We start from the raw sequence: 24091 nt of genomic DNA on the forward strand, positions 1-24091 counted from the left end.
AACATAATTTAATAATGTCCAGGACATAATCCAAAATTACTTGTAAAACAAAAATATGACCCATTCTCAAGGAGAAAGATACTCAAAAGAGGCCAAGACTGAATAATACAGACATTTCAATTATCAGAGATGGATTTTTTTTTAAATTAATTAATTAATTTTATTTATGGCTGTGTTGGGTCTTCGTTTCTGTGCGAGGGCTTTCTCTAGTTGTGGCAAGCAGGGGCCACTCTTCATCGCAGTGCGTGGGCCTCTCACTATCGCGGCCTCTCTTGTTGCGGAGCACAGGCTCCAGACGCGCAGGCTCAGTAAATGTGGCTCACGGGCCCAGTTGCTCCGCGGCATGTGGGATCTTCCCAGACCAGGGCTCGAACCCGTGTCCCCTGCATTGGCAGGCAGATTCTCAACCACTGCGCCACCAGGGAAGCCCCAGAGATGGATTTTAAAGCAGCTATTATAACTATGTTCAATGAGGTAAAGGAAAATGTAATGAATGAAAAGATAGGAAAATATTTGAAGTTTAAACAAAAAACACCACATTTCTAAGTAATCCATGGTAGAAAAAGAAATCACAAGCAAAGTTAGAAAATATTTTGAAACGAAAACACATCAAAATTTATGGAATGCCACTAAAGTAATTCTTATAGGATAATTTATAGTTTTTAATGCTTCCTTTAGAAGAAAGGTCCAAAATCAGTGATCTAAGCTTTCACCTTGAGAAACTAGAAAAATAAACAAGTTAAACCAAAAGTTTATAGGAGGAAGTTGTTGTAGGCAACCCCTAAAATGGCATCCTATGATCCCCATCGCCTGATATTCATACCTTATGTAATTCCCTCCTGTTGAATTGGGGTTGAACCTAGTGACTTGCTTGCAAAAAACAGAATGTGGCAAAAGTAATGGGATGTCAATTCTGAGATTAGGTACAAATGATGAAGACTTTCATCTCGTTTGCCCTCTCCTGCTCTCTTGATTGCTCACTCTGGTGGAAGCTAGCTGCCATGTTGAGTTGCCCTGTGGAGTGGCCCATGTGGCAAAGTGCTGAAGGAAGCTGTGGTCAACAGTCAGCAAGGAACTGAGGCCTTCAGTCCAACAGCCTGAAAACAACTGAATCCTGACAACTATGTGAGTGAGTTTGAGAACTGCTGTATCCTCAGTTGATTCTTCAGATGAGACTGCAGCCCAGCTAACACCTTGATTTCAGCCTTATGAGAATCCTTGAGGCAGAGGCACCCAGTTAAGGCATAACTGGCACCCAGTTAAGGCATAACTTATGCCAGTTAAGGCATAACTGAACTCCTGAATTACAAAAACTATGAGATAAATGTTTGTTGTTTTAATCCGATAAGTTTTGAGGTAATTTGTCATGTAGCGATAGATAACTACAGCAAGAAATATTAAAGATAGGAGGGAAAACCAATGAAATGGAAAACCAAAAAACAATAAAGAAAATTAATTAAACTAAAAGCTTGTTCTTTGAAAAAAATGTTAATACAATTGATAAACTTCTAGTTAGATTGACCAGGTAATGAGTAGCACCGTGTAAAGAGAGAGGACTAAGGACAGAGCCTTAGGGGACTCCAAACTTTGGAGATCTGGTAGTGGGGAAGGAGCCAGCGAAGAAGACTGAGGAAGAAAAGCCATGAGGTAAGAGCCATCAGGCAAGTCTATTGCATGGGAGGCCTGGAGAGGAAGGAGTTTCAAGAAGGAGGCAATGGTCAAACATATCAAATGCTACTGGGTGGTCAGGTAGTATGAGGATGAAGAACTGACCACTGGCTTTTTCAATATTTTGATTGATAAGGGAATGCTGGGGATAAAAGTCCCCTCGGAGTGACTTGGGAAGAAAATGGTAAAGGAGGTAGTGCAGCCAGCAAGTTCAGACAACTTTTTCTAAGAGTTTAACTGTGGAAGAGACCAGAGAAACAGGGCTATAGTTTGAAGGGGATATGGGGTTAAGAAGGTGTTTTGTTTATTTGTTTAAAATATATTCAGTAGAAAGAAGAAACTGATGGTGCAGGTAACCCAATTGAGAAGCAGTTTTACTTCAGGGTCTTTCAGCCTTGAGAAATAATAGAAATAAGTCCTAGTTGCCAGGACCAGGGTCTGGTGGTGGGTGTGCCTTCTTTCATCTTCCAAGAGAGAAGCTTGTTCCCAGAGGTAACTGTAGCTTTCATCCTTACGTATGTTGGGGGTGGGAGGGGGTGGGGGAGGTAGTACAAACCTGGTCCCTGGCTTTATGTAAGAAGCCTGGTTTGAGTTTAGTTCCTGTTTTCTTGAGGCAGTTGAAATTCTACCCAAAACTGTCTGGTGTCCCTACAGAGCTGAGGCTTTAGTCCTTGAAGAGTTACTGAACAGAGTTTGAGGTAAAAAAAGGTAATAAATAGCATTAATTGAGTATTTACTATATACCTGGCACTTTACATTTATTAACTCCTGTAAGCCTCACCAGAGCTCTATGAAATAGGTCTTATTATGATGATCATTTTACAAATGAGGGAACAGGGACAGAGATATTAAGTAACTTGCATATGGTCACATATTCAAGACTCAGGAAGTGGCAGCTTTGGGATTTGAATGCAGGCAGCCTGACTTCAGAACCCAAGGGTTTTGTAATAGTTTATACAGAGGGAAAATATGGGAGTAAGGATTCATCATACAACATATAATAACTTGGGCATGCTGATCTAAAAAAAATTCTCTACCTTAACATCAGAACCATACGCACACTGTGGGCAGTGATTTCATCTCATTTTAGCAACACATAATCTATCATATCAAAATAATGTCATCAATTTGATTTTTTTTGTTGGCATTAAATTTTTATTTTATTTTCTAATTTTTAAAATTTTTTTATTTTTTAAATATTTGTTTATTTATTTATTTGGCTGTGCCGGGTCTTAGCTGTGGCATGCGGGATCTTCGTTGCAGCATGTGGGAGCTTTAGTTGCGGCATGTGGGATCTTTATTTGCGGCATGTGGGATCTAGTTCCCTGACCAGGGATCTAATCTGAGCTCCCTGCATTGGGAGCACGGAGTCTTAGCCACTGGACCACCAGGGAAGTCCCTAAAATTTTAAATGTATATGTTTTTAAAGCTGTAAATGAGCTAAAATATATAATTAATTTTGTTTTTGCATATTTACTTAATATTATGATAAATATTATTTTAACCAGAAAAAGTGATGTCTGCTCCTCAAAAGACACCATTAAGAGAAGACTGGTTGATGCTGCAACTAAGAGTTCACATGCCGCAACTAAGAAGCCCGCATGCCACAGTGAGGAGCCCATGTGCCCCAACTAAGACCTGGTACAGCCTAAATAAATAAATAAAAAAAAAAGACTGGTAGAAACTATTTGCAATACATATATGTGACAAAGGACTTGTATCTACTCCATACAAAAATTCTTACAACTTAATAAAGACTTGGAGAAATAAAGAGAAATAATCCAATGAAGAAATGGAAAAAGATCTTAACAGTTACTTCACAAAAGAGATACAGGAATAGAAAATAAGCACTTGAAAAGACATGAGCTAAACACAATTAGTCATCAGGGAAATACAAATTAAAACCGCAGTGAGATGCCATTACGGATTCATTAAAACGGCTAAAAACTAAAAAAATAATATTGATACCAAGTGTTGGCAAGGATATGGAGCAACTGGAACTCTCATACCTTGCTGGTCATAATGTAAAATGGTACAACTACTTTGGAAAACAGTTTGGTAGTTTCTTATACACCTACCATATGATCCAGCAATTCCACTCCTAGGTACTTACCCAAGAGAAACATATATCTATATCTATATCTATATCTATATATATATATCTTCACACTAAGACTTGTACCAGAATATTCACAGCAACTACACTCATAATGGCTCAAAATTGGAAACAACCTGAATGTCCATCAACAGGTAAATGTATGAACGATTGAGGTATAGTCATATAAAGTACTACTACTTAGCAATAAAAAGTGGTGAACTATTAATATACACAACATGGATGAATCTCAAAAACCTTTGCTGAGCAAAAGAATTCAGACATGAAAGGGTATACACTTTATGATTCCATTTATATGAAGCTCTAGAAAAGACAAATCTAACCTATAATAACAGAAAGCATATCAGTGGTGGTCAGGATTGGGGTGTGGAATGGGAGATGATCTGGGCACAAAGGAACTTCCTGAGGTGATGAAAATGTTCTATATTTTGACTATAGTGATGGTTACATGAGTTTATATCAAACCTCATTGAAATGTGTACTTAAAATGGGGAGGGGCTTCCCTGGTGGCGCAGTGGTTGAGAATCTGCCTGCCAATTCCGGGGACACGGGTTCGAGCCCTGGTCTGGGAAGATCCCACATGCCGCGGAGCAACTAGGCCCGTGAGCCACAATTACTGAGCCTGCGCGTCTGGAGCCTGTGCTCCACAAGAGAGGCCGCGATAGTGAGAGGCCCGCGCACCGCGATGAAGAGTGGCCCCCACTTGCCGCAACTAGAGAAAGCCCTCACAAAGAAACGAAGACCCAACAAAGCCATAAATAAATAAATAAATAAATAAAATTAAAAAAAAAAAAAGAAATAGTTACTTTTAAAAAGAAAAAAAAAATGGGGGCATTTTACTGTATGTAAATTACACCTCGGTAAACTTGATTTCAAAGAAAGCAAACTGCAGACTAATAGTATGTAATAACAGTAAGAGTAAAATAGTATGTTAATGTTCTGTTTTTGTAAAAGAAAAAAAGCCCATATAAAAAGCCCATATATTTTTGCATACCTATAAGAACACAGGGAAAGGTGTGAAAGAATATATACCAAACTACTATCATTGTTTACTTTAGGAGGTAAGAATATTAAATATAACTAATATTTGGGAGAGACTGGATATTTCTTTATATACCTGTGTATTGTTAGGCACGTGGCAATAAGCTTGCACTACTTTTGACCGTGTAGTAGTTAGTATGCAGGTATGCTGCCAACACACCATCCCTGAGTGCCGTTTCTCTCATCAAGAGTCAGAGGCTACTTCCCTTCCCCTTGAACCTGGGCTGGTTTGGGGACTTATTTTGACAGTAGAATGTGGCAGAAGTCATACTAAGCCAGTTCTAGGTTTAGATCTTAATAGGTCTGGCAGCTTCTGCTTTCGTTCTCTGGGAAACCATTCACCACGCGGAAAAGAAGTTTGACTTAGACTACTGAATGATAAGTATCCACACACAGGGACAGACAGAAGCCATGTGGAGGAGCACTAGGGTGCCCCAGTCAAGATCCCACCTGGATGCAACCTCCTGGGTGAGCCCAGCCTACACCGCATGCAGTAGAACCACCAGCTGAGCCCAGACAACACCATGTGGAGCAGATGAGCTGGCCCTGCCAAGCATGACCAATATTACAGAATTCTGAACAAATAAATGGTGGTTGTTTTAAGCCATTATGTTCTGAGGTCCTTTACTACACATAAAGAAACCAAAACATATGTTATGAAAGAAAAAGCCCTTACACTAAAATTTTTTAATTAGTAAATTAAAAGTTTAAATATTTCTGGAAACTACCTAATTAGAATGCCCTTAAGTTGATTCATTATAATGCTGCACCTTTAAACAAATTTTGTTGAGTAAGATACTTCTAAAGGCGATTTGTCATTCCTTGACTAGTCTTATACATTACTTAATAGCAAAATGAATTAATAATTTATTACTTTTTTTTTGGCTGCTGCCACACAGCTTACAGGATCTTAGTTCCCCAACCAGGGACTGAACCTGGGCTCCGGCAGTGAAAGCGTGGAGCCCTAACCACTGGACCACCAGGGAATTCCCAGTCATTTATTACTTTAAACAAGACTTTTTTTTCCCACTGCCATCAAGACGAACAACAAAATAACACAAAAGAGGACTTTTTTTAGTCCATTCACTTTGAAAAACACAATCTTCAAAAGATATTTTTCTCTATTTGACAATGGACACAGCAGGGGGTTCAAAAAGCCCTATCTCACCCACAATTTCAGGAAGTAATCTGTCAGTATATAAACAATTTAAAATATAAACAGCCTTTGAGTGAATCCACTTTGGCAAATATCTTACAGAAATAAAGGTCCAGTTCTTTAATATGTACATATATATGAAATATGCATATATACAGACATATATTTCCATTAGCACACAAATATGAGAATTTATATTGCAGTACTGCATGTCATAGGAAAAAAAGTGAAGTTTCATCCACAGAGGAATGGTTGAATAAGTAAACTGTGGTGTATCTATACTATAAAATATTATGCAGCTGTTTAAAAGCTCCTCTCCTCATCTTACTGGAACCCAGTAGCCTGCTAGACAAATCCAATTATTCCATTTTCCTTTGTTTTCTACAACTGGCTAGAAGAAGGTGTTTGTCAGAGCAGAATTTGGGGCTGAATTTGCCCCTCTCTGGGCAGGTATCATCAGGTTTTCTACAATCAGATTACGGGCTTCATCCTGGAGCTGGATGGGATCATGGGTTGCTCATCACTTGGATGAACTCTGAGGTGGCAAAGTGAATGCTGAACTAAAACATAAAAATTAAGCAGGTGATATGGAAAAGAGTTGACAAAGCGCATTAAATAAGGGTGTTCTGCAGGTTGTAAGAGTTAGAAATATACCCTAGAGCCCAGGACCTACCCTTCTCCTGGCATATAGAGGAATTTGAGAAAAGGTACCTCCTAACCTAGAAGTATAAGCTGCTTTGTCCCTGCATTCCCAGTGTCATTCTAGTTGCCGTGGCACACTGCAACAGACCTGAGATTTAGTTCTCTCCCCTCATTCCTCTTTCCAAATATTAATTCCTGATCTTTCTTACAGAGTTCACTGAAGGTACTCTTAAGATGAAGCAACGTGAGTGAATATGGCTTTCTATTCCTGCTCTCATATTTAGAAGTTTCTGACCTAGAGTAAACTAGAACTTGTGTAAGCTTGCTGATTAGAAGACTACGTTCTGCCTCTAAAAATAAGTGCTGTGCTTTGTATGTCATGGTGACACTACCAGATCTGAGTTGTTCTTCTAGGGCAGCAATGGGTTCACACTGAGTCATGCATCCATCCATCAGTCCTTCCCTGACCTCCTTCCCTTCATCCACCCACCCACCCCCAACATTCTCTGACAGGTTCCTCCATTCCTTCTGGGAGCAAAGGTACACATTTTAGAGATAGCTGGTCAGGGTTAGAGGATAGGTCTGAAGCCATGGAATAATTTTTCTCTGTGAGACATTAGCAGTCTCATTCACTGCTGACAAGAGGATCCCTTTCTGGAAGGCAACTTAGCACTAAATACCAAGAGCCTTAAAAGCAGGCACATACTGTGACCTAGTAATTCCTTTCTAAGAACCAATCCTAAGGAAAGAATCAAAGATTCACCAAAGGATTTACATATAAGAATAATCAATAGCACACTTCTTATAATCCTCATAAAGTTCCTCATAAAGTAAGGAACTGGAACCACCTAATTCAACAATATCTTTCTAGAAGATAATTAAATAAAATTATGATAAATTCAGGTTATTAATTAATAACAACCAATAAATCCTATATTTTCAAGAAATATTTAATGACATGGAAAAGTGCTTATAATGTTAAATTTTTTAAAAAGCAGGATACGTACAATGTAATTACAAGTCTGAGAAAGAAAAAGAAACTAGAAGGAAACATCAAAATGTAAACAAAGAATGGTTACTTCTGAATGGTGATACTATTAGTGATTATTTTCTTTACACTTCTTAATATTTTCCAAATTGTCCAAAATTATCACGTATTACTGATACAATTAGGAAGGGAAAGGTCTATGAATAGATTTTAAAGTTATATCTCTCAGAAAAATTGACATGAGGAAGAAAAACAGAAGGAGGAAGAGAAGAAAAAAAATTATTCGGCCTGGGCTCCAACTTTCAATTTTGGCCAGATTAGTATTTCCAATTTATATTAATATAAGTATTTGTTGAATTGAACTATACTGATGCTAACCTAGGCAAACTTGGCAAGAAGCATTTCATTTAATTCTCTGAATTTTGCTGAAAAATTCTCCTTTCAAAGTATGTGAACTCTAATCCTTGACTGTTGTTCATTGCTGCTGAAATCTATGAATGCTGAACTCCCAGATGAGTATCCAATTATTCACACATCGAACCCACCTTTTTTTTTTTTTTTAATTTTTATTTATTTATTTATGGCTGTGTTGGGTCTTCGTTTCTGTGTGAGGGCTTTCTCTAGTTGTGGCAAGCGGGGCCCACTCTTCACTGCGGTGCGCGGGCTATCGCGGCCTCTCTTGTTGCGGAGCACAGGCTCCAGACGCGCAGGCTCAGTAATTGTGGCTCACGGGCCCAGCTGCTCCGCGGCATGTGGGATCTTCCCAGACCAGGGCTCGAACCTGTGTCCCCTGCATTGGCAGGCGGATTCTCAACCACTGCGCCACCAGGGAAGCCCCACATCCAACCCACCTTTTCACCTTCAGGCTATGCTGTGAGTTGAAAATCTCTGAAAGCTAACGTACAAAGCCATTTTTCAAAAACTGACCTGCTGTTCTTGATAACGATGAGGAACTGATGTAGGCCCAAAGCACTTTGTCACATTCAACTGCAGGGTCCCAAAGAGAAAAAGACAGACAAGACCGTTTCCTCTGAGCTCCCATAATACCCTACACAGGCCTCTCCCTAAATCAGCAGGTCACCTTAGAAGATCTGTGTATGAGTTGACGGCTCTGATTAAACTATAAGCTCCTTGAAGGAAGAGACGGTTGCTTTTTCGTGCTCCTATTTCCAGCCCCAGGCACAGAACTGGCCATTCAGTGCCTACTCAAAAAACATTTTTGAACTGAACTACATTGATGCCTCTGCTCTCAAGATTAAGAAAAAAATAAACATATTCAAGATAAAAAACTAGTGAGAACCTGCTGTATAGCACAAGGAACTCTACGCAGTGCTCTGTGGTGACCTAAATGGGAAGGAAATCTAAAAGAGAGGCGATATATGTATACATACAGCTGATTCACTTTGCTGTGCAGCAGAAACTAACACAACACTGTAAAGCAACTATACCCCAATAAAAATAAAAATAAAAAAAAGATTAAAAAAAGAGCTTTGAGCATTAGAAAGAGCTACCAAATAACCCAGGAATTCATATGATTTAGACTTGACAAAGGCAGGAGATTAGAATTCAGAGAATGTCTGGGTATTACTATGGGCAGAGGAGGAAACTTGTTTTTCCATCAAGGACTTCTGATCCAAGCTTGAAATTCAAATGAGAGCCACAAACAAGTAAAAAGCAATTTCATTTATTTCTCTTTTTCCTTAGAATGAGAAATAAATATCAGCAAAGGATATAAAATATTTCCTAAATACAAGGGATAATTTAAAAATATACTTCAGTTCATATTATGGTCCATTAAATGTAAAAGGAAGGCAAAAAAAAAAAGGAGGCATATGTAATCACTTCAAAGGTGGCCACAGGCTCTATAATAAGGACACACTCCTATATTCAGCAGATATCAGAAAAGGCTATCCACTAAAAAGTATGCTCATAAAATTGGTATAAAATAGATAAGATTAGCCATGTGCAGAACCTCCCACATCCAAGAGGATTTGTAATTACAAGAAGGAATGAATAACTTTTTCAAGCTCTCTCCAGTGAGATGGCAATCTAAGATGTAACTGAGATGTAGGATAGGGTAGAATTCAGTCAAGGCCACCAGGATGACTGCACAGGTGAGTACTGTACAGCTCCAGGCCCTGCCATTCATACAATACCGCCTCTTGGACTTTCTGAACCTGAGAACCACCTGCACAATTGTATGTGGCAGTCCTGGATGTAACTAACATATCTGAGTGATGTTATAAAGCAGAACATGAGTTCTACAACAGGGTGTATCAGCAGGAGCCCTACTGACATTCTGGGCCAAATCATTCTTGGTTGCAGGGGGCTGTCCTGTGCACTGTAGGATGTTTAGAAACTTCCCTGGCCTGTACCCATTAAATGCCAGTAACGTCCCCCCTGCCCCCAGTTTAACAACTAAAAATGTCTCCAGACATTGCCAATGTCCCCTGGGGGGCAAATTCTTCCCCCCACTCCCCCATTTGAGAATCACTGGCCTAGAGGAACAAAGAACTGGTAGTGCTTGTCCAGCTCTGCTGAAGAGAGAGAAGATACTTCATCTGGCATATGTGAGAAGAGTGTAGTCTATATCAGATCAGGAATAATGCTCTAGGCAATCTCAGAAGGAAATACCCTTACAGATGTACTCAATACCCTTTGCTTTAATTCCACTTGTCAGGTGTTGTCCCAATTACCAATTCAATATCTTGGGCACAGTTATTTAATGTTATACATTTAAAAGAAGTTTTAAAAAAATGCAATGACATATAACAGCCCACAGGTTATTGTCAACATCGACATTGGGCCATATAAGAGGAAACAGATGGAGAAACATTTGGAGTGACTGGTAATGTAGCAATGCATTAAGATTAAATTTCTAAAAGTACAATAAAAAAAGTAAATAGTTCCTTAAATAAAAGAAATGAAACCAAAATCCTTCCACCATATTTTCTATGTTGAGGAGTAGAGATTAAAATATATAGATTCATACTTATAAAATGTTGGTTTAAGAAAGCCTTTCTATATAAGAGAGAAACCATAAAAGAAAAGATAGATTTGCCTACATCAAAATAAAAAACATCTACATTTCAAAACAAACGAAACAGAAAATATGAACAAAACTAAAATGTAAACAAACCAAAGAAAATATTTACAACATAAATGTTAGTGGTTCAAGATCTGTAAATATATAAAGCTTTTACAAATTAAATAACAAAATCAACACCCCAATGGAAACATGAAGAAAGGATAGGAACAGTCAATTCACACACACACACACATACACCCTCCACAAACACAAAAATTTAGCCAATAAAAATATGAAAAATATTTAACCCTGTCAATTGAATAAATGGAAATAAAAACACAGTAACATTTCTTTATATATCTGCTTGATAAAAATAACACATAGCATATATAGTGCTGATGAGGGTACAAATATTCTCAAACATTAAAATATAAACTGGCACAATCTCTTGGGAAGATAATTTAGCAATAAATATGTTTTAAAATATGCACATGCTTTTAAGAAATTCTACTTTTAGAAATTTTTCCTAGGAAATTATCGTGGATCTGCACAAAGATTTAGCTACAAGAATATTCATCTTAACGTAATTCATAATAGTGAAAAATTAGAACAACCTGTAAGCTGGTCAGTTGAAAAAAATTATGATACATTCAAATGATATAGTCTCATGCAATCATTAAAAATTATAGAGGATATGGAAAATGTGTGTTAATGACAGGAAAAAGATGCTTAATGACATGGGAAAATTTTCAGGATACAGTATTGTGTATTGGGTAAGAGACTGGGTCTGGAGTCAGATTGTCTGGATTGAAATTTTGGATCCATCATTAATTAGCTATGTAACATTAGGCAAGTTAGTAACTGTCTCTGTATCTGTTTCCTAATGTGTAAAAAAATGTAACCTCTATGAAATAACAGCAACAATCTAGGCAACAATCACCAGTGGTTACTTAAAACCAATAGGAGGAAGGTTGATGGGGAAGTTTATTATGGATGTATCCTACTAGAAACACCACTGATCAATCTTCACATCACTAAAATGAGACACCAGACATCATACGCCTTGTAATGTGAGACAACAGGAAATACAATACACGGCACAGCCTATGAAATATTCTTGCCCCCTAAAATTTGACCCAAATTTACCCAAGTGTCCGTATCTATCAACTTACTGGAAACATGGGGATTTAATTCCATTAAAATGAGGTTCAGACTTCCCTGGTGGCACAGTGGTTAAGAATCCGCCTGCCAATGCAGGCGACACGGGTTCAAGCCCTGGTCCGGGAAGATCCCACATGCCGCGGAGCATCTAAGCCCATGCGCCACAACTACTGAGCCTGCGCTCTAGAGCCCGCATGCCACAACTACTGAAGCCCACGCACCTAGAGCCCGTGCTCCGCAACAAGAAAAGCCACTGCAATGAGAAGCCTGCGCACCGCGATGAAGCGTAGCCCCCACTCTCTGCAACTAGAGAAAGCCCGCGCGCAGCTATGAAGACCCAATGCAGCCAAAAATAATAAATAAATAAATTTTTTTAAAAAATTAGGTTCAAGGACAATCAAAATAAATTGATGCTGATAAAAAGTCAGAATAGTGCTTACCTCTGGGGCAGGTATAGCTTAGGAAGGGAAAAAAGGAAACTTTATGGGTTATTAGAAGTTTCTCTGTACTGATCTGGGTGATGGCAGATATGTAGAGAACCATAAAACTATACTATTAAAATCAGTATACTTTATATACTTTTCTATATGTATATGCTACTTCAATTTTTTTTTTTTTTAATGAAAAGAAAAAAAAAGCTCCTGCTGATTTTTCACCATTGTCTAGTGGCAGGATGAAAAGCAGATGTGGTTAGGGAACTGAAGCCAAGAGGAAGCGGTAGTACTGCACCTGGCTCCTACCTATGGGCCTGTGTTCCCATGGAACTCCCCCTGCTGCAAAGAAGAGCTGGGGATGGGGAGAGCACAAGGCCTGGACCACTGAAACTAGGGTACTTATTAAAGAAGTCTTATAAAGTGGCTGTCACAAGGATTTCCACACCAATAGTAAACTGAGGACATTGGCTATGTTGTAAAAATGGGCTTTAATTTCACTTAAAGGATTTCAGTCAGCCATCTCATCTATGCACCCGGACAAGTTGGTAAGGTGAATTAGAAAGTAGCAGTTAAAGCTAAGGCAATGTTTACAGCTGGATACTTGTTAGAGTAGGCTACAGGAATATTAGAACTTTGAGAATTGATGGAATATGCTTTGAAATGCCAGAAGGCAGTTTTGGAAATTGGGCTAATTATGGGACTATGTAAGGAGGAGCAAGGCCTCTCTCCCACTCAACCTAGTCCTTCATCCCCACCTTCAATCTCACCACAGGAAATGATTTGGACTGGCCCGTGGAGATGGAGAAATGTGCCTTTTCAGCGTTTATCACGCCAATGATAGCGGTCTACCAGAAGTTACAGAGAACAGACATGTTTCGTTGATGCATCAGACACATCCTTCTCAGATCGATGATCACAATGATACACACAAATGGAAGTCAGAGGTGCATCTGATCCTGTAATACATTAAACTTAACACTCACACCTACTGTGAGAGAATCATTTCTCATAATGGTGCACTTGTCTGGTATGTTTCAGACCCATATTTAAGACTAAGGCAAATATAGAAAGTTCGCCCTTCTTCAAAGGGCAGAAAAAAGATCTTTTAATTTCACTCTCATGAGATTTTCCTTTCAGCGATAAAAGAATTTAAGTGGTTGGAGATCTAGGTTCTATCTTCTTTAGCCAGAGGGTCACCCAGAAATTAGGAAAATTAAGGGCTACGTCCGTGGAAATGATGCATGGCTATGTGGAATCTTTGGAAATCCTTAAAATGTTGGTGAAGGAAGAATTCAACGTAAATTCTTGATACAAGAGGCAAAAGCTAGTTTGTTGTTTTTTTTGGGTTTTTTGGCCATGCCGTGCAGCACGCGGGATCTTAGTTCCCTGACCAGGGATCGAACCCGCGCCCCCTGCATTGGAAGCGCAGAGTCCTAACCACTGGACCGCCAGGGAATCCCAAAGCTAGTTTGTTTTTCAAAATCTTCCCCTAGTGGGTAAAGAGTAAAATTTAATCCTTACAATAGCCATATGAGGTAAGTACTATTAATATCCTCTTTTTATATATGAGGACACTGAGGCACCAAGAGGTTGAGAAACATTCCCATGATCACAAAGCTGATAAGCAGCAGCTTGGGATTTGATCCCAAGCAGTGTGACTCTAGAGCCCATGGCTTTACAACTCTCAGCTTGTGTGGTTTTGAGCAACTTCCTTCGAGTTGGTAGGTTCAATTCTTAGCACTACTATTTAGCAGCTGAATGAGTCTTGAACAAATTGCTGAAGGTCCCTGTGCTACAGTTTCCTCATCTATAAAATGGGCCTAACAACAGCCTCTTCATAGAATTTCTTGGGAAAATTAGATGAGATTATATACACGTAGAGGACCTGGTACACAGAAGTCATTCAACCAGAGTTAGCGCTCTTCTTTCCCTGTCTGACATTCCCCTTCTTTTTCATGGTTGCTGCTGCTCAGCAAGTGGGAAACTTCTCATTCCAGCTCTGAGGAAAATCAGGGCCCCAACATAGCTCAGGGGAGGAGACTAAGCAGTTGTAGAAGAATGGGCACTACTGCTGCCAATCTCTTGGTGCGTGCTGGACATTTGCTAAATCCTTGAACAGGAAGTAACTCACCTCAGCCCCCAAATTGTCCTCACCTTGCTAGCATAACAAGCCTCCAGGTGCACAGACTTGGTTCCACAGCCATACTGCTCCCTGACCCCATTCCAGATGCTGGAACAAGAAAACTCACCTAATGCCCTGACAATTCGCATCAGGATTTCCCCGACTTTCATTCTGGTCTCCAGTGTGTGCTTGTCTTTACCGCCATCATACTGTGCCAACAGGCCAGGCAAGATTTTCTCAGGGTACACATCTGAGAGGAGGGCAACCCCTAGGGTTGAAAATAAAAAGAAAGGATTCATTACTGTTCAGCACTGAAAAGAAAATAAGCCCAGACAGCCTGTGATGGGATGAAAACAGAGACATTTAAACCCACCTCTGTCATTCTACCAGCAAGGGCTGCCCTGTATTTGGAGTGACAACATTGTAAGTGGAAAGAACATGGGTCTGAGAGTTCACACTCCTGGATTCTTCTAGTCTCAGGCCTATATGATCTCTAAGATCACTTTCAGCACTGACATTCTATGATCTATGGATTCTAGACTCTGGAAGCAGAGGCTAGATGATTACATATCATGGCAGGGATTTACACAGCAGTGGGAGAAGACCGGATCAAATGCCCTTGAGGGAGCCTTCCAAGTCTGAGACACTAAGGTTCTATGACAAGTATCATCGCTGCCCACACATCAGCCTGAAGCACAGCAGTGCTTCCTGTCTTTGCTGCAGTTCTCTACCCCAGTATGAGTTTTCTCTGTAAAACTGTCAGTGATGAGAACAACTTCTGTAAGGAAATAAGGAATGCAAATTCTGGGCATGATTAGTAGTAGACTATGCTTCCGGCTGAGTTCCCTGATCAGAAGTAGGGAAGACCCTGCTCTTGAGTCTCCCTTCCTAGTACGTGCTGATCCCCTCTCCCATCACGCCAGAACTCCTAGATGTAGAATCTGCAGCAGTGTTATCATTATCTGAGCCCAACCCCGTATCGAGTAAACTTTACAGGGGCTGACAGAGGAGGCGAGATATGACTAAGACAGGACCAGAAATAAAGCCCTTAGTCTCAAAACTATATAAATACAAATTCCATTACTTGGGGGGAGGGGTTACGTACTATACTCTAAAGAATAGTGAGGAAAAAGGAAAAAAACAAATGAAGGAAGGAAACTCAGGTCTCAAACTACACCCAGGGTGAGAATGCTTCTCACCACCTCTACCTCAACCACTCCAGTTCATCATTTCTGGCCTGATTTTTTTCAAAAATCTCCTAATTGGTCTCCGTGTTTCTACCCTATTCCTGCACTGCAGCTGGAACTATCTGGTTAAAACGAGTCAGACCTCATCATTCTTCTGCCCAAACCGTCACTGGTTTCCCTTCTTCCCTTAATATGAGCAGCCCCCATCCCCCACCTGCCTTCGCTCTGCCTCTGACCTCACCTCTTACCACGCTCTCCCTTCCTCACTGTCCTCCAGCAACTGTGGCTGGAACTCCTAGCTGTAGACCAAGCTTCTTTGAACCCAGCATCTTCGCCTTACTTCCCCCTCTGCCTAGGCTGCTCCTCCTCCAGGTAGCCCATGGCTTGCTCCTAAAAGCCCATCATGTCTCTGTTCAAATACCACATTCATCGTATATAAAATGACAGCCTCCTTCTTCTACCACTCTTTACCCTTCTCACCCTGCTTCATTGTTCTTCTTAGCAATTAATAGTACCTGAAATGATATATACTTGTTTATTTATTGACTGCTGTCCTCAGAATGTGAACTCTACAAAGTCAAGGATTTTGTTTTGTTCCCCACTGTAGCCTCAATGCCTAGAAGAGTGCCAGCACATAACAAGTGCTCAATAACTATTTGTCAAACGAATGAATGAATAAAAGGGTTCAAAGATACAGTCTTGATATAAATTTCAGGAATTAAGAAAGAGAAGATGGGGAAGGAGTAATATAAATGCTTGAGAAATCTATAATTATTTTTTATCTGAGTTTACCATTCTTCCATTTAATTTGACAATCTTGCAGGCAAAGTCTATATACTGTTTTCTATGTTATAGGTTGGGGTTCCATTCTCTTATAAATAGATATACACCAAGGCGATGCAACTGCTGAGGGCTACACCTGCTTGTCCATCCTCTTTTCTGCCCTCCTCACTCTTATACCTTTTCATTGCCTGAAAAGCCTGGGAAGTCTCTGCATGTGGGTCTTAAGCCACATCTGTCTTCCTTTATGTGGCCTCCAGTTTTACATAAACAGAAGCTCTGCTCTTTAGGGAGTTTCAGGCTGTGGTAGAACCTGAATTAGACAGCTTTCCTGTTGGCAAAATGTGACACTGCATTTGTAGGTAGCTCTATTATGCAAAACGAGGGGTAAGTTTTTGGAGGTCCAAGGTGGAGTTAGAGACCTCCTAGCATAGGAAAAATGTCTGCGGCTAAGAAAAGGATAAATGAAGGAAACAGCTTCCACATTCTAAAAGAGCCCAAAGGAAAAGTGAATTGATAGTTGGTAACTGCAACGCTGGCAGATGTTTTATCACTGATGTATCACAAGGCCTGGTACGTATTATAGATCTGTAGCAGTCATAACTACTTCTTCATCAGAAGTTCCTAACTCGAAATTCAGTGGATTTGTTTCCTTTTAGGAATATAGTTGCGACTTCATAATGGAAATCAGTCGTAAAATGGGATTTGCTCTATAAAACTTTGATCTATATCTAGCTTTTCTGAAAAACATCTACTACTAAAGTCCCTTCTACTGTCATTTATGCCTATTTTTACCTCACTAATCTTTAGCAGAGAAGTTATTTACTTCTATGAGAATATCCTGCTGTATACTTCAAAACCAAATGAGCTCTTGATTTCCTCTCTGTAGCAGACAGGCATTTTGGTTGCACACAGCATCTACTCTCTCTTCTGGTAACAACACCTGCTGTTCCTTTGGGAAATATCCCTTCCCTACTCTCAGTCTATGTAGTTTGAGTGGGGCTAACTACCCACTTTCTCTCTCTTCATGTGTTAACAAACTCATGTCAAGGCTGCCTTAGGATATTCCATGCCATCATCACCACAATGTTTGGTTCAGGAATGGGGGAAAAGACTCAATCCTGGAGCCAATTTTGGAACTACTAGGAAAGATGAGTTCCTGGAGTCTGTGTGTGTGGGGGGAGGGAGGGGGTATTGTTTTGTTTTGTCTTCTTGTTTTTGCCTGTAGAAGTGATTAACCTGGAGCTGCCAGTGGCCATCATGTGGAGAAAGTCAACCCCAAAATGGTGCAAACACAGAGAAGGGTCAAGCCAAGAGAGGAAAGGAGAAAAGGAGAGAACTGTGTCATGCTTTGAGCCCCAGGATCCAATTATACATTTACTCACTAGAACCTTTGGATACATAAGCCAATAAATATCCTTTTATGCTTATGCCAGTTTGATTTTTTTCAACCAAAGGAATCCTAATATATCCTTCTTCAGGTTAAAGAAACAAATTCAGATTTTTAAAAAAACTTTTCCTATAATGCCAAACTTTTAGTTCCACCAGGGAGCATTAATTCTCCCAATCTTACATAAAAAGGTTGCCAATAGCAAAGTACAATTTCCTTGCTTCCCACAGTCCCAGGTTAGCAATTGTTTATCTTCCTGCTGGCTTGCTCCACAGACTGCTGCCAAATGGCTCTCTGACTGTCTGAGTTTACCTTCTCAGGATACAGTTGCCACCTATGACTTTATGAACCCCTAGAGGACAATGGTTCCTTCCTTACTCTTAGACGGAGCAGTGAAGAGAATCACATATGATGGTTAAGACTATATAACAATTTAAAGGGATGAGATTTTGTGTGGCTGTTTTATTTCTTCTTTGAAAAGTTTTTTGAATTTTGACAACTGAGGAAGCCTGACCATAACCTTCATATGCCCCTTGGCCCCTTCTTTGTAATATGAAAACAGGGTAATTTCTGGGTCAGCACTGGCTTTAAGGAAACATGACACATCAATCCCTTTGGCAATAAGGACCAAATGATTGTGTGAGAGATACCTCTCCTGCTCTGATCACAGGAAAATGACTATGCATTTCAAGATGTGGTGTAACAGATAAGATACAGAGAAAGCAAAGGTGAACCAAATCTGGCAGGAGTTCATGAAAGCGTTCTGCTCTGTGTTTTGGGGCAAAGCACAGGATAAGGCAAATTAACCAACTGAAAAAATATTATTGAAACTACTTTATGTGACAAAATAGAGACAGTCAATTTTGTAAAATAACTGTTTTTTTTCCCCCAAAGACTTTCATTACAAAGCCAGAAATGTATTCTGATCCAGTGTTGACTTCAAGATGATCCCTCAGCATGCTGCTCAGTGATTCTGCAGACCTTGGGCAGTCACCATAGTTCAGGTCTCACTTTACACAGTGCTCTTGCATTGTAGGAAAGACAGTCTAATCCTAAATGTCTTTGCTGACTGGCTCTATCCCAGGAATCTGCTACATCATCCCCACTTTAAAACTAACCTGACTTATTCCCCTGGGCAGACAACAACCTACCTCACAAAATACCCACATCAACTTGGAAACCACCTACTCACTTGAATTTCTCAGGTATTTCTGCAGAAAACTGTAAGAAACACAACTCCCCACATATTGAATGATTCCATTTATATGAAAATGTCCAAAATAGGCAAATTTACAGACAGAAAGTAGGTTCAGTGGTTGCTTTGGGCTGTGGGAGTCGGTGGGGGGGAATAGGGACTGACTGCTAACGATATGGAGTTTCTTTATGGAGGGTAAAACATTCTAAAATTAATTATGGTGACAGTTACACACTCTGTGAATATAATAAAAAAACACTGAATTGTATATTTTACATGGGTGAATTGTATGGTATATGCATTATATCTCAAAAACTTGTTATTAAAAAACTGTAAGAGTCGTACAACTCAACAGCAAAAAAAAAAAAAAAAAAAAAAAAAAAAATCCAATTAAAAAATGGGCAGATGATCTGAATAGGCATTTTCCCCAAAGAAGACATACAGATGGCCAAGAGGCACGTGAAAAGATGTTCAACATCACTAATCATCAAGGAAATATAAATCAAAACCACAATGAGATACCACCTCATACCTGTTAGAAGGCTATTATCAAAAAGACAAGATATAACAAGTGTTGGAGACGATGTGGAGAAAAGGAGACTCTTGTGTACCGTCAGTAGGACTGTAAATTGGTATGGCTACTGTGGAAAACAGTATGGAGGTTCCTGAAAAAATTTAAAATAGAACTACCATATGACCTAGCAATTCCACTACCAGGCATTTATCCAAAGAAAACAAAAACACAAACTCAAAAAGATACATGCACTCCTATGTTCATTACAGCATTGTTTACAATAGCCAAGATATGAAAACAATCTAAAAGTCCATCAATGAATGAATGGACAAAGAAGACATGTTGTGTGTGTGTGTGTGTATACACACACACACACACACACACACACACACACAATGGAATACTATTCAGCCATGAAAAATAAAGAAATCTTAACATTTTCAACAACATGGGTGGACCATGAGAGAATTATGCTAAGTGAAATAAGTCAGACAAAGAAAGACATCCATAAAAAAAATGAAGAAGCTTTTAAAGAACTTTTATGGAATAAATACTAATATCTATTGTTAAGTGGAATGCAAGGTGCAAAACAATGTGTATAGAATTCAACAATTTGTGTACAAAGGGGAAATACATACACACATTTATACACTCATAAATAGTTCTGGAAGGATACACAAGTAACCAATGATATTGGTTGTTTCTAGGGAGGGAAATGGAGTGACTAGAGGATAGATAAGAGAGAAGAGACTTTTTACTCTGTATCTTTTGGTACCTTTTGAATTTTGAACCATGTAATGTATCAAATATAACTAAATAAAATGTAAGTTAAAAAAATTGTGATAAAGGGCACAGTCTTTTAAATAGAACAGCCCCTTTTAGAGATGAAAATGTAAAAATAATTTTCAATCAAATATAAAAGAATGATCACAAACATCTTCCTCCTGAAACCTCACTAAAGTGATAGTCAAGGAGTAAAAAAAACTGACGAACAAGGATAAAAAGAACATAAGTATCAAAGGCTGAAGTCTGGGACTTCCCTGGTGGCGCAGTGGTTAAGAATCTGCCTGCCAATGCAGAGGACACGGGTTCGATCCCTGGTCCGGAAAGATCTCACATGCCGCAGAGCAACTAAGCCCAGGCGCCACAACTACTGAGCCTGTGCTCTAGAGCCCACGAGCCGCAACTACTGAAGCCCACGCGCCACAACTACTGAGCCCACGCGCCACAACTACTGAAGTTCGCGCGCTCTAGGGCCCATGTGTCGCAACTACTGAGCCCACGTACTGCAACTACTGAAGCCCACGCACCTAGAGCCCATGCTCGACAACAAGAGAAGCCACCGAAATAAGAAGTTCGCGTACCACAATGAAGAGTAGCCCCCTCTCGCTGCAACTAGAGAAAGCCTGTGCGCAGCAGAAGACCCAATGCAGCCAAAAAAAAAAAAAAGGCTTAAGTCTGAGTAAAGAGAGTAAAGATGGGACAAAATAATGATATGTATTTGATAGAGCTGTTGGATCATTTGTAAAAAATTAGCAGTAATTACATAGAAAACTAAGCAAATATACAAGAAAGGACAACTGAATTAGGCTTAGCGATGAATAATATCCAGAGTCAGCAACAAACACTGCCCAATGATTTAGCCAAAAACTGTGATGGGGAAATGGCAGAAGGAGAAGGGGTAGAGGCGTGCATGTGCAGGCATGTGTGCATGTGGACGTTAAATCTTCATCCAACATACAGGAAATGAGTAGAAAATATGCAAAATTTTTAACATCGAGATCCATGAGAGCATTTTATTTATAAATAGGGAGGTAATTACTAGAAGAAACTACTTAAACGGGGGTAGAGGGGATGGTTATCTCTGAGGACTGTAACCGTGGGGGGGTAAGCAGGGCAGGAGACAAGCTTCTTGATTCTTTACAAACTATGTTCAGAGAAATTAACAGAAATAAGTTTGTTTTAAAAACTAGAAAGAAGGTAAAATGTATATTAACCTGGGAGGAAGCTCTAGTTTGAAAGAACAATGATGGTGAAGAGGTAAGGCACAAGGAAATTTTCCTTCTGATGACAAAAAGATAATCACCAACCTGTGATTGTCCTTTCTTGTTGCAGCTCAAGGACACAAAGATAAGAAAGGTAGAACCTGAAGAGGAGACTACTACCCTCTAGCAGGGTACTTCAGTTGTTACATTAGAGACGGCTCATTATAATGGAAACTAACAATCATTTCAGCTCCAAGAATGCAGGAAGCTGCACAAACTGGGGAAGTTGGTTATTAAATCAAGGAAGTATGGGGAACTCAACTGAATAGCTGGGCTGTCCTTGTAATCAGAGTAAATGATAGCGTCTAGCATGCCAACGTGATGTTAAGTTTCTCTAAAGCTCCAAAGTTGTGTTAAGTGTGGACAAGCCCCAACAACTTTATAAAGATTGAAGATGAGCAAGTGTTACTCAGGCCTGAGGAAAAAAGAGGGTTAGACTAAAAGTTGAAGATTTGTAAGAATGGCGGTACAGTACCCAGTGTCTGCCTCTTTAAATCAAGATCTAAATAATATACTCAAACACTAAAATAAGGCCAATATATTTGCTTACATTGTTCTCTAATTCCCATTTTGGAGGGCAAAAAGTTAAAATTAGTAATAATCTATATTTACCGACAGTTAACTATACTTGCTGGAAGCCATTTGGATCATGAAATATTTATTTATTATAATAAATAAAAACCTAATAGCAAGGACAGTAAAAATTCCTAACATTTAATGAGTGCTTTCAATATGCCGGGCATGGTCCTAAGCACTTTATATGCATCATCCCTTTAATGCTTCCAACAATCCTTTGAATTAGATGCTATTTTCATTCCTAATTTTACTGAGGGAGAAGCTGAGGAACAGAAGGGTGAAAAATATGGCCCAAGATCACAGAGCTGCCACATGACCGAGCAGGACTGCAAAGCTTCATATGCTACCCCACCACCCACCCGGCAGCAGTGCCTAGGAGAAAATAACTGCTGGAATAGCACTAGCTTTGCAAATCCTAACCCCAAAGATAGCAAATCTTATATTTTCAAGTATTTATCAGCCATAAAGTTTACTTTCTGTTAGACTCCAAGGTCAGAGGAAGGAGAGGCACTCTGCACACTGCATCCCGTATGAACAAGGCAGAATCCTCTTGGGTCTAGTTGTGCTTCACAGGGACTGCCTTGTTCTTAATTGGTGTTTTTATTTATATTTATCTTTACGTGGAAAAGGGAGGTAGTAATGTTAATGAAATTCACAGACGACTTTAACTTGAGATGCTGCTAACATTAGTGATGACAGAGGAGGCATACAAAAGGAAATAAAAAACTTGGATTTTAGTGAGTTTCAGTTTTCAACCAGTGATTCTCAAACACCTCCACTCCACATATTTATGGCTATTGCGAGCCCCCTAAATCTCTTATTCTATTACCCTCCCCCAATAAATAAAACCCAAAACAGCACCAAAAAGCTCAGAGTCCACTTTGTCAGGACTGCCTCTATCAAATACTTCTGCATGATTCAGAACAGAGGTGAGAAAAGTGAGCCTCAAAAACATGATGATCAAGGGTCTGTAGCACATACAGAAATATGAACAAAGCTGCCCTAACTGACTGAAGGCATAAGTGAGGAAGGAAGAAAACAGCAGTTACCACTGCTTTGAGAGTAATCACTGCCCTATGCATTTAGAGAAACTTTCATTTCAGCTGGTCATGGGTGAGAAATAAAGAACCAGGATGTTATTCATTTAGTTCTCTTTATGTAGCTTTCAAAGAATGAAACATTTTGTATAGTAACATTCTCTTTATGCTATTAAAAGAAACACTTACTGATAATATGAAAAGAGGGGCTTCTGATTTCCCAGAACACAGTATGTAGTTCTCTTTTAGCTGAATCTAGGTAAGAAAATAAGGCAGTCTTAAAGACCCCTAGCTAGGTGGTCCCAGTAGAGGGAGTACCACCTGAATGCCAGGTTCATTTTTTTGTAAGTTTTCTACTGGCCTTTCACCTCAAACCTATGCAAAGAGAAGCTGCAGGATCAGCAAAGCTGACTGATGCGGCAGGTTCTCACTAGTTTTGAGCGAGCCGAAGCCTCCCAGGGGAGTGGTCACCTGGCCTGAAGCTCTAACAAGACAGGGCTGATCTTTCACATGATCCAGTGTCTTAATGCTCGGAGACCTGCTCTGTGCTTTGGGTACTAAGCAGTGATACAGGCAAGTTCAAAACTCCTGAATTCTCCCATTTTTCCTTAAACATAGCAGATGTCCTAATGAGATGATTAGGCAAGTCTTTGTGACAGGTGCTCTGGGCTAGGACTGCCTTAGAAAAAGTGATTGTTGTGAAATTAGTAACCATGACATGCAGGACTTAAACTGTAGTTTCATATGGAAACCAGGCAGAGCTACTATAAATTGCCCTGATAAAATGCACATATACACATAAACACCCTGCCTACAATTTTGGCAAGTAACCAGATCTAGTCATGGCCCCCTTCAGGGATCTACACAGCCCTCAGGTTAAAATCCCTCTGCTAAGCAGGGCACCTATAAATAGAGGGGAAAGGAGAAGACTTGAAAAACTGTTTCCACAATCAAAAGAACGTGGCTTTTTCCCCCTGACGATACATAAATAATACATGGTCACTGTAAAAG

At 39.6% G+C, this 24091-nt stretch overlaps 1 protein-coding gene across 1 annotated transcript in view; it reads right to left on the bottom strand.

Moving 5' to 3' along the window:
• TANGO6 (transport and golgi organization 6 homolog) overlaps window positions 1–24091 on the bottom strand; it is a 178756-nt gene that overhangs the window by 62112 nt on the left and 92553 nt on the right. Inside the window, exon 15 of the mRNA XM_061174498.1 lies at window positions 14484–14624. Within this exon, the coding sequence (XP_061030481.1) occupies window positions 14484–14624 (141 nt within the window). The remainder of the gene's footprint in view (window positions 1–14483; window positions 14625–24091) is intronic.

The sequence above is a fragment of the Eubalaena glacialis genome, chromosome 18 (assembly GCF_028564815.1).
Source record: "Eubalaena glacialis isolate mEubGla1 chromosome 18, mEubGla1.1.hap2.+ XY, whole genome shotgun sequence".
Classification (NCBI taxonomy): Eukaryota; Metazoa; Chordata; class Mammalia; order Artiodactyla; family Balaenidae; genus Eubalaena; species Eubalaena glacialis.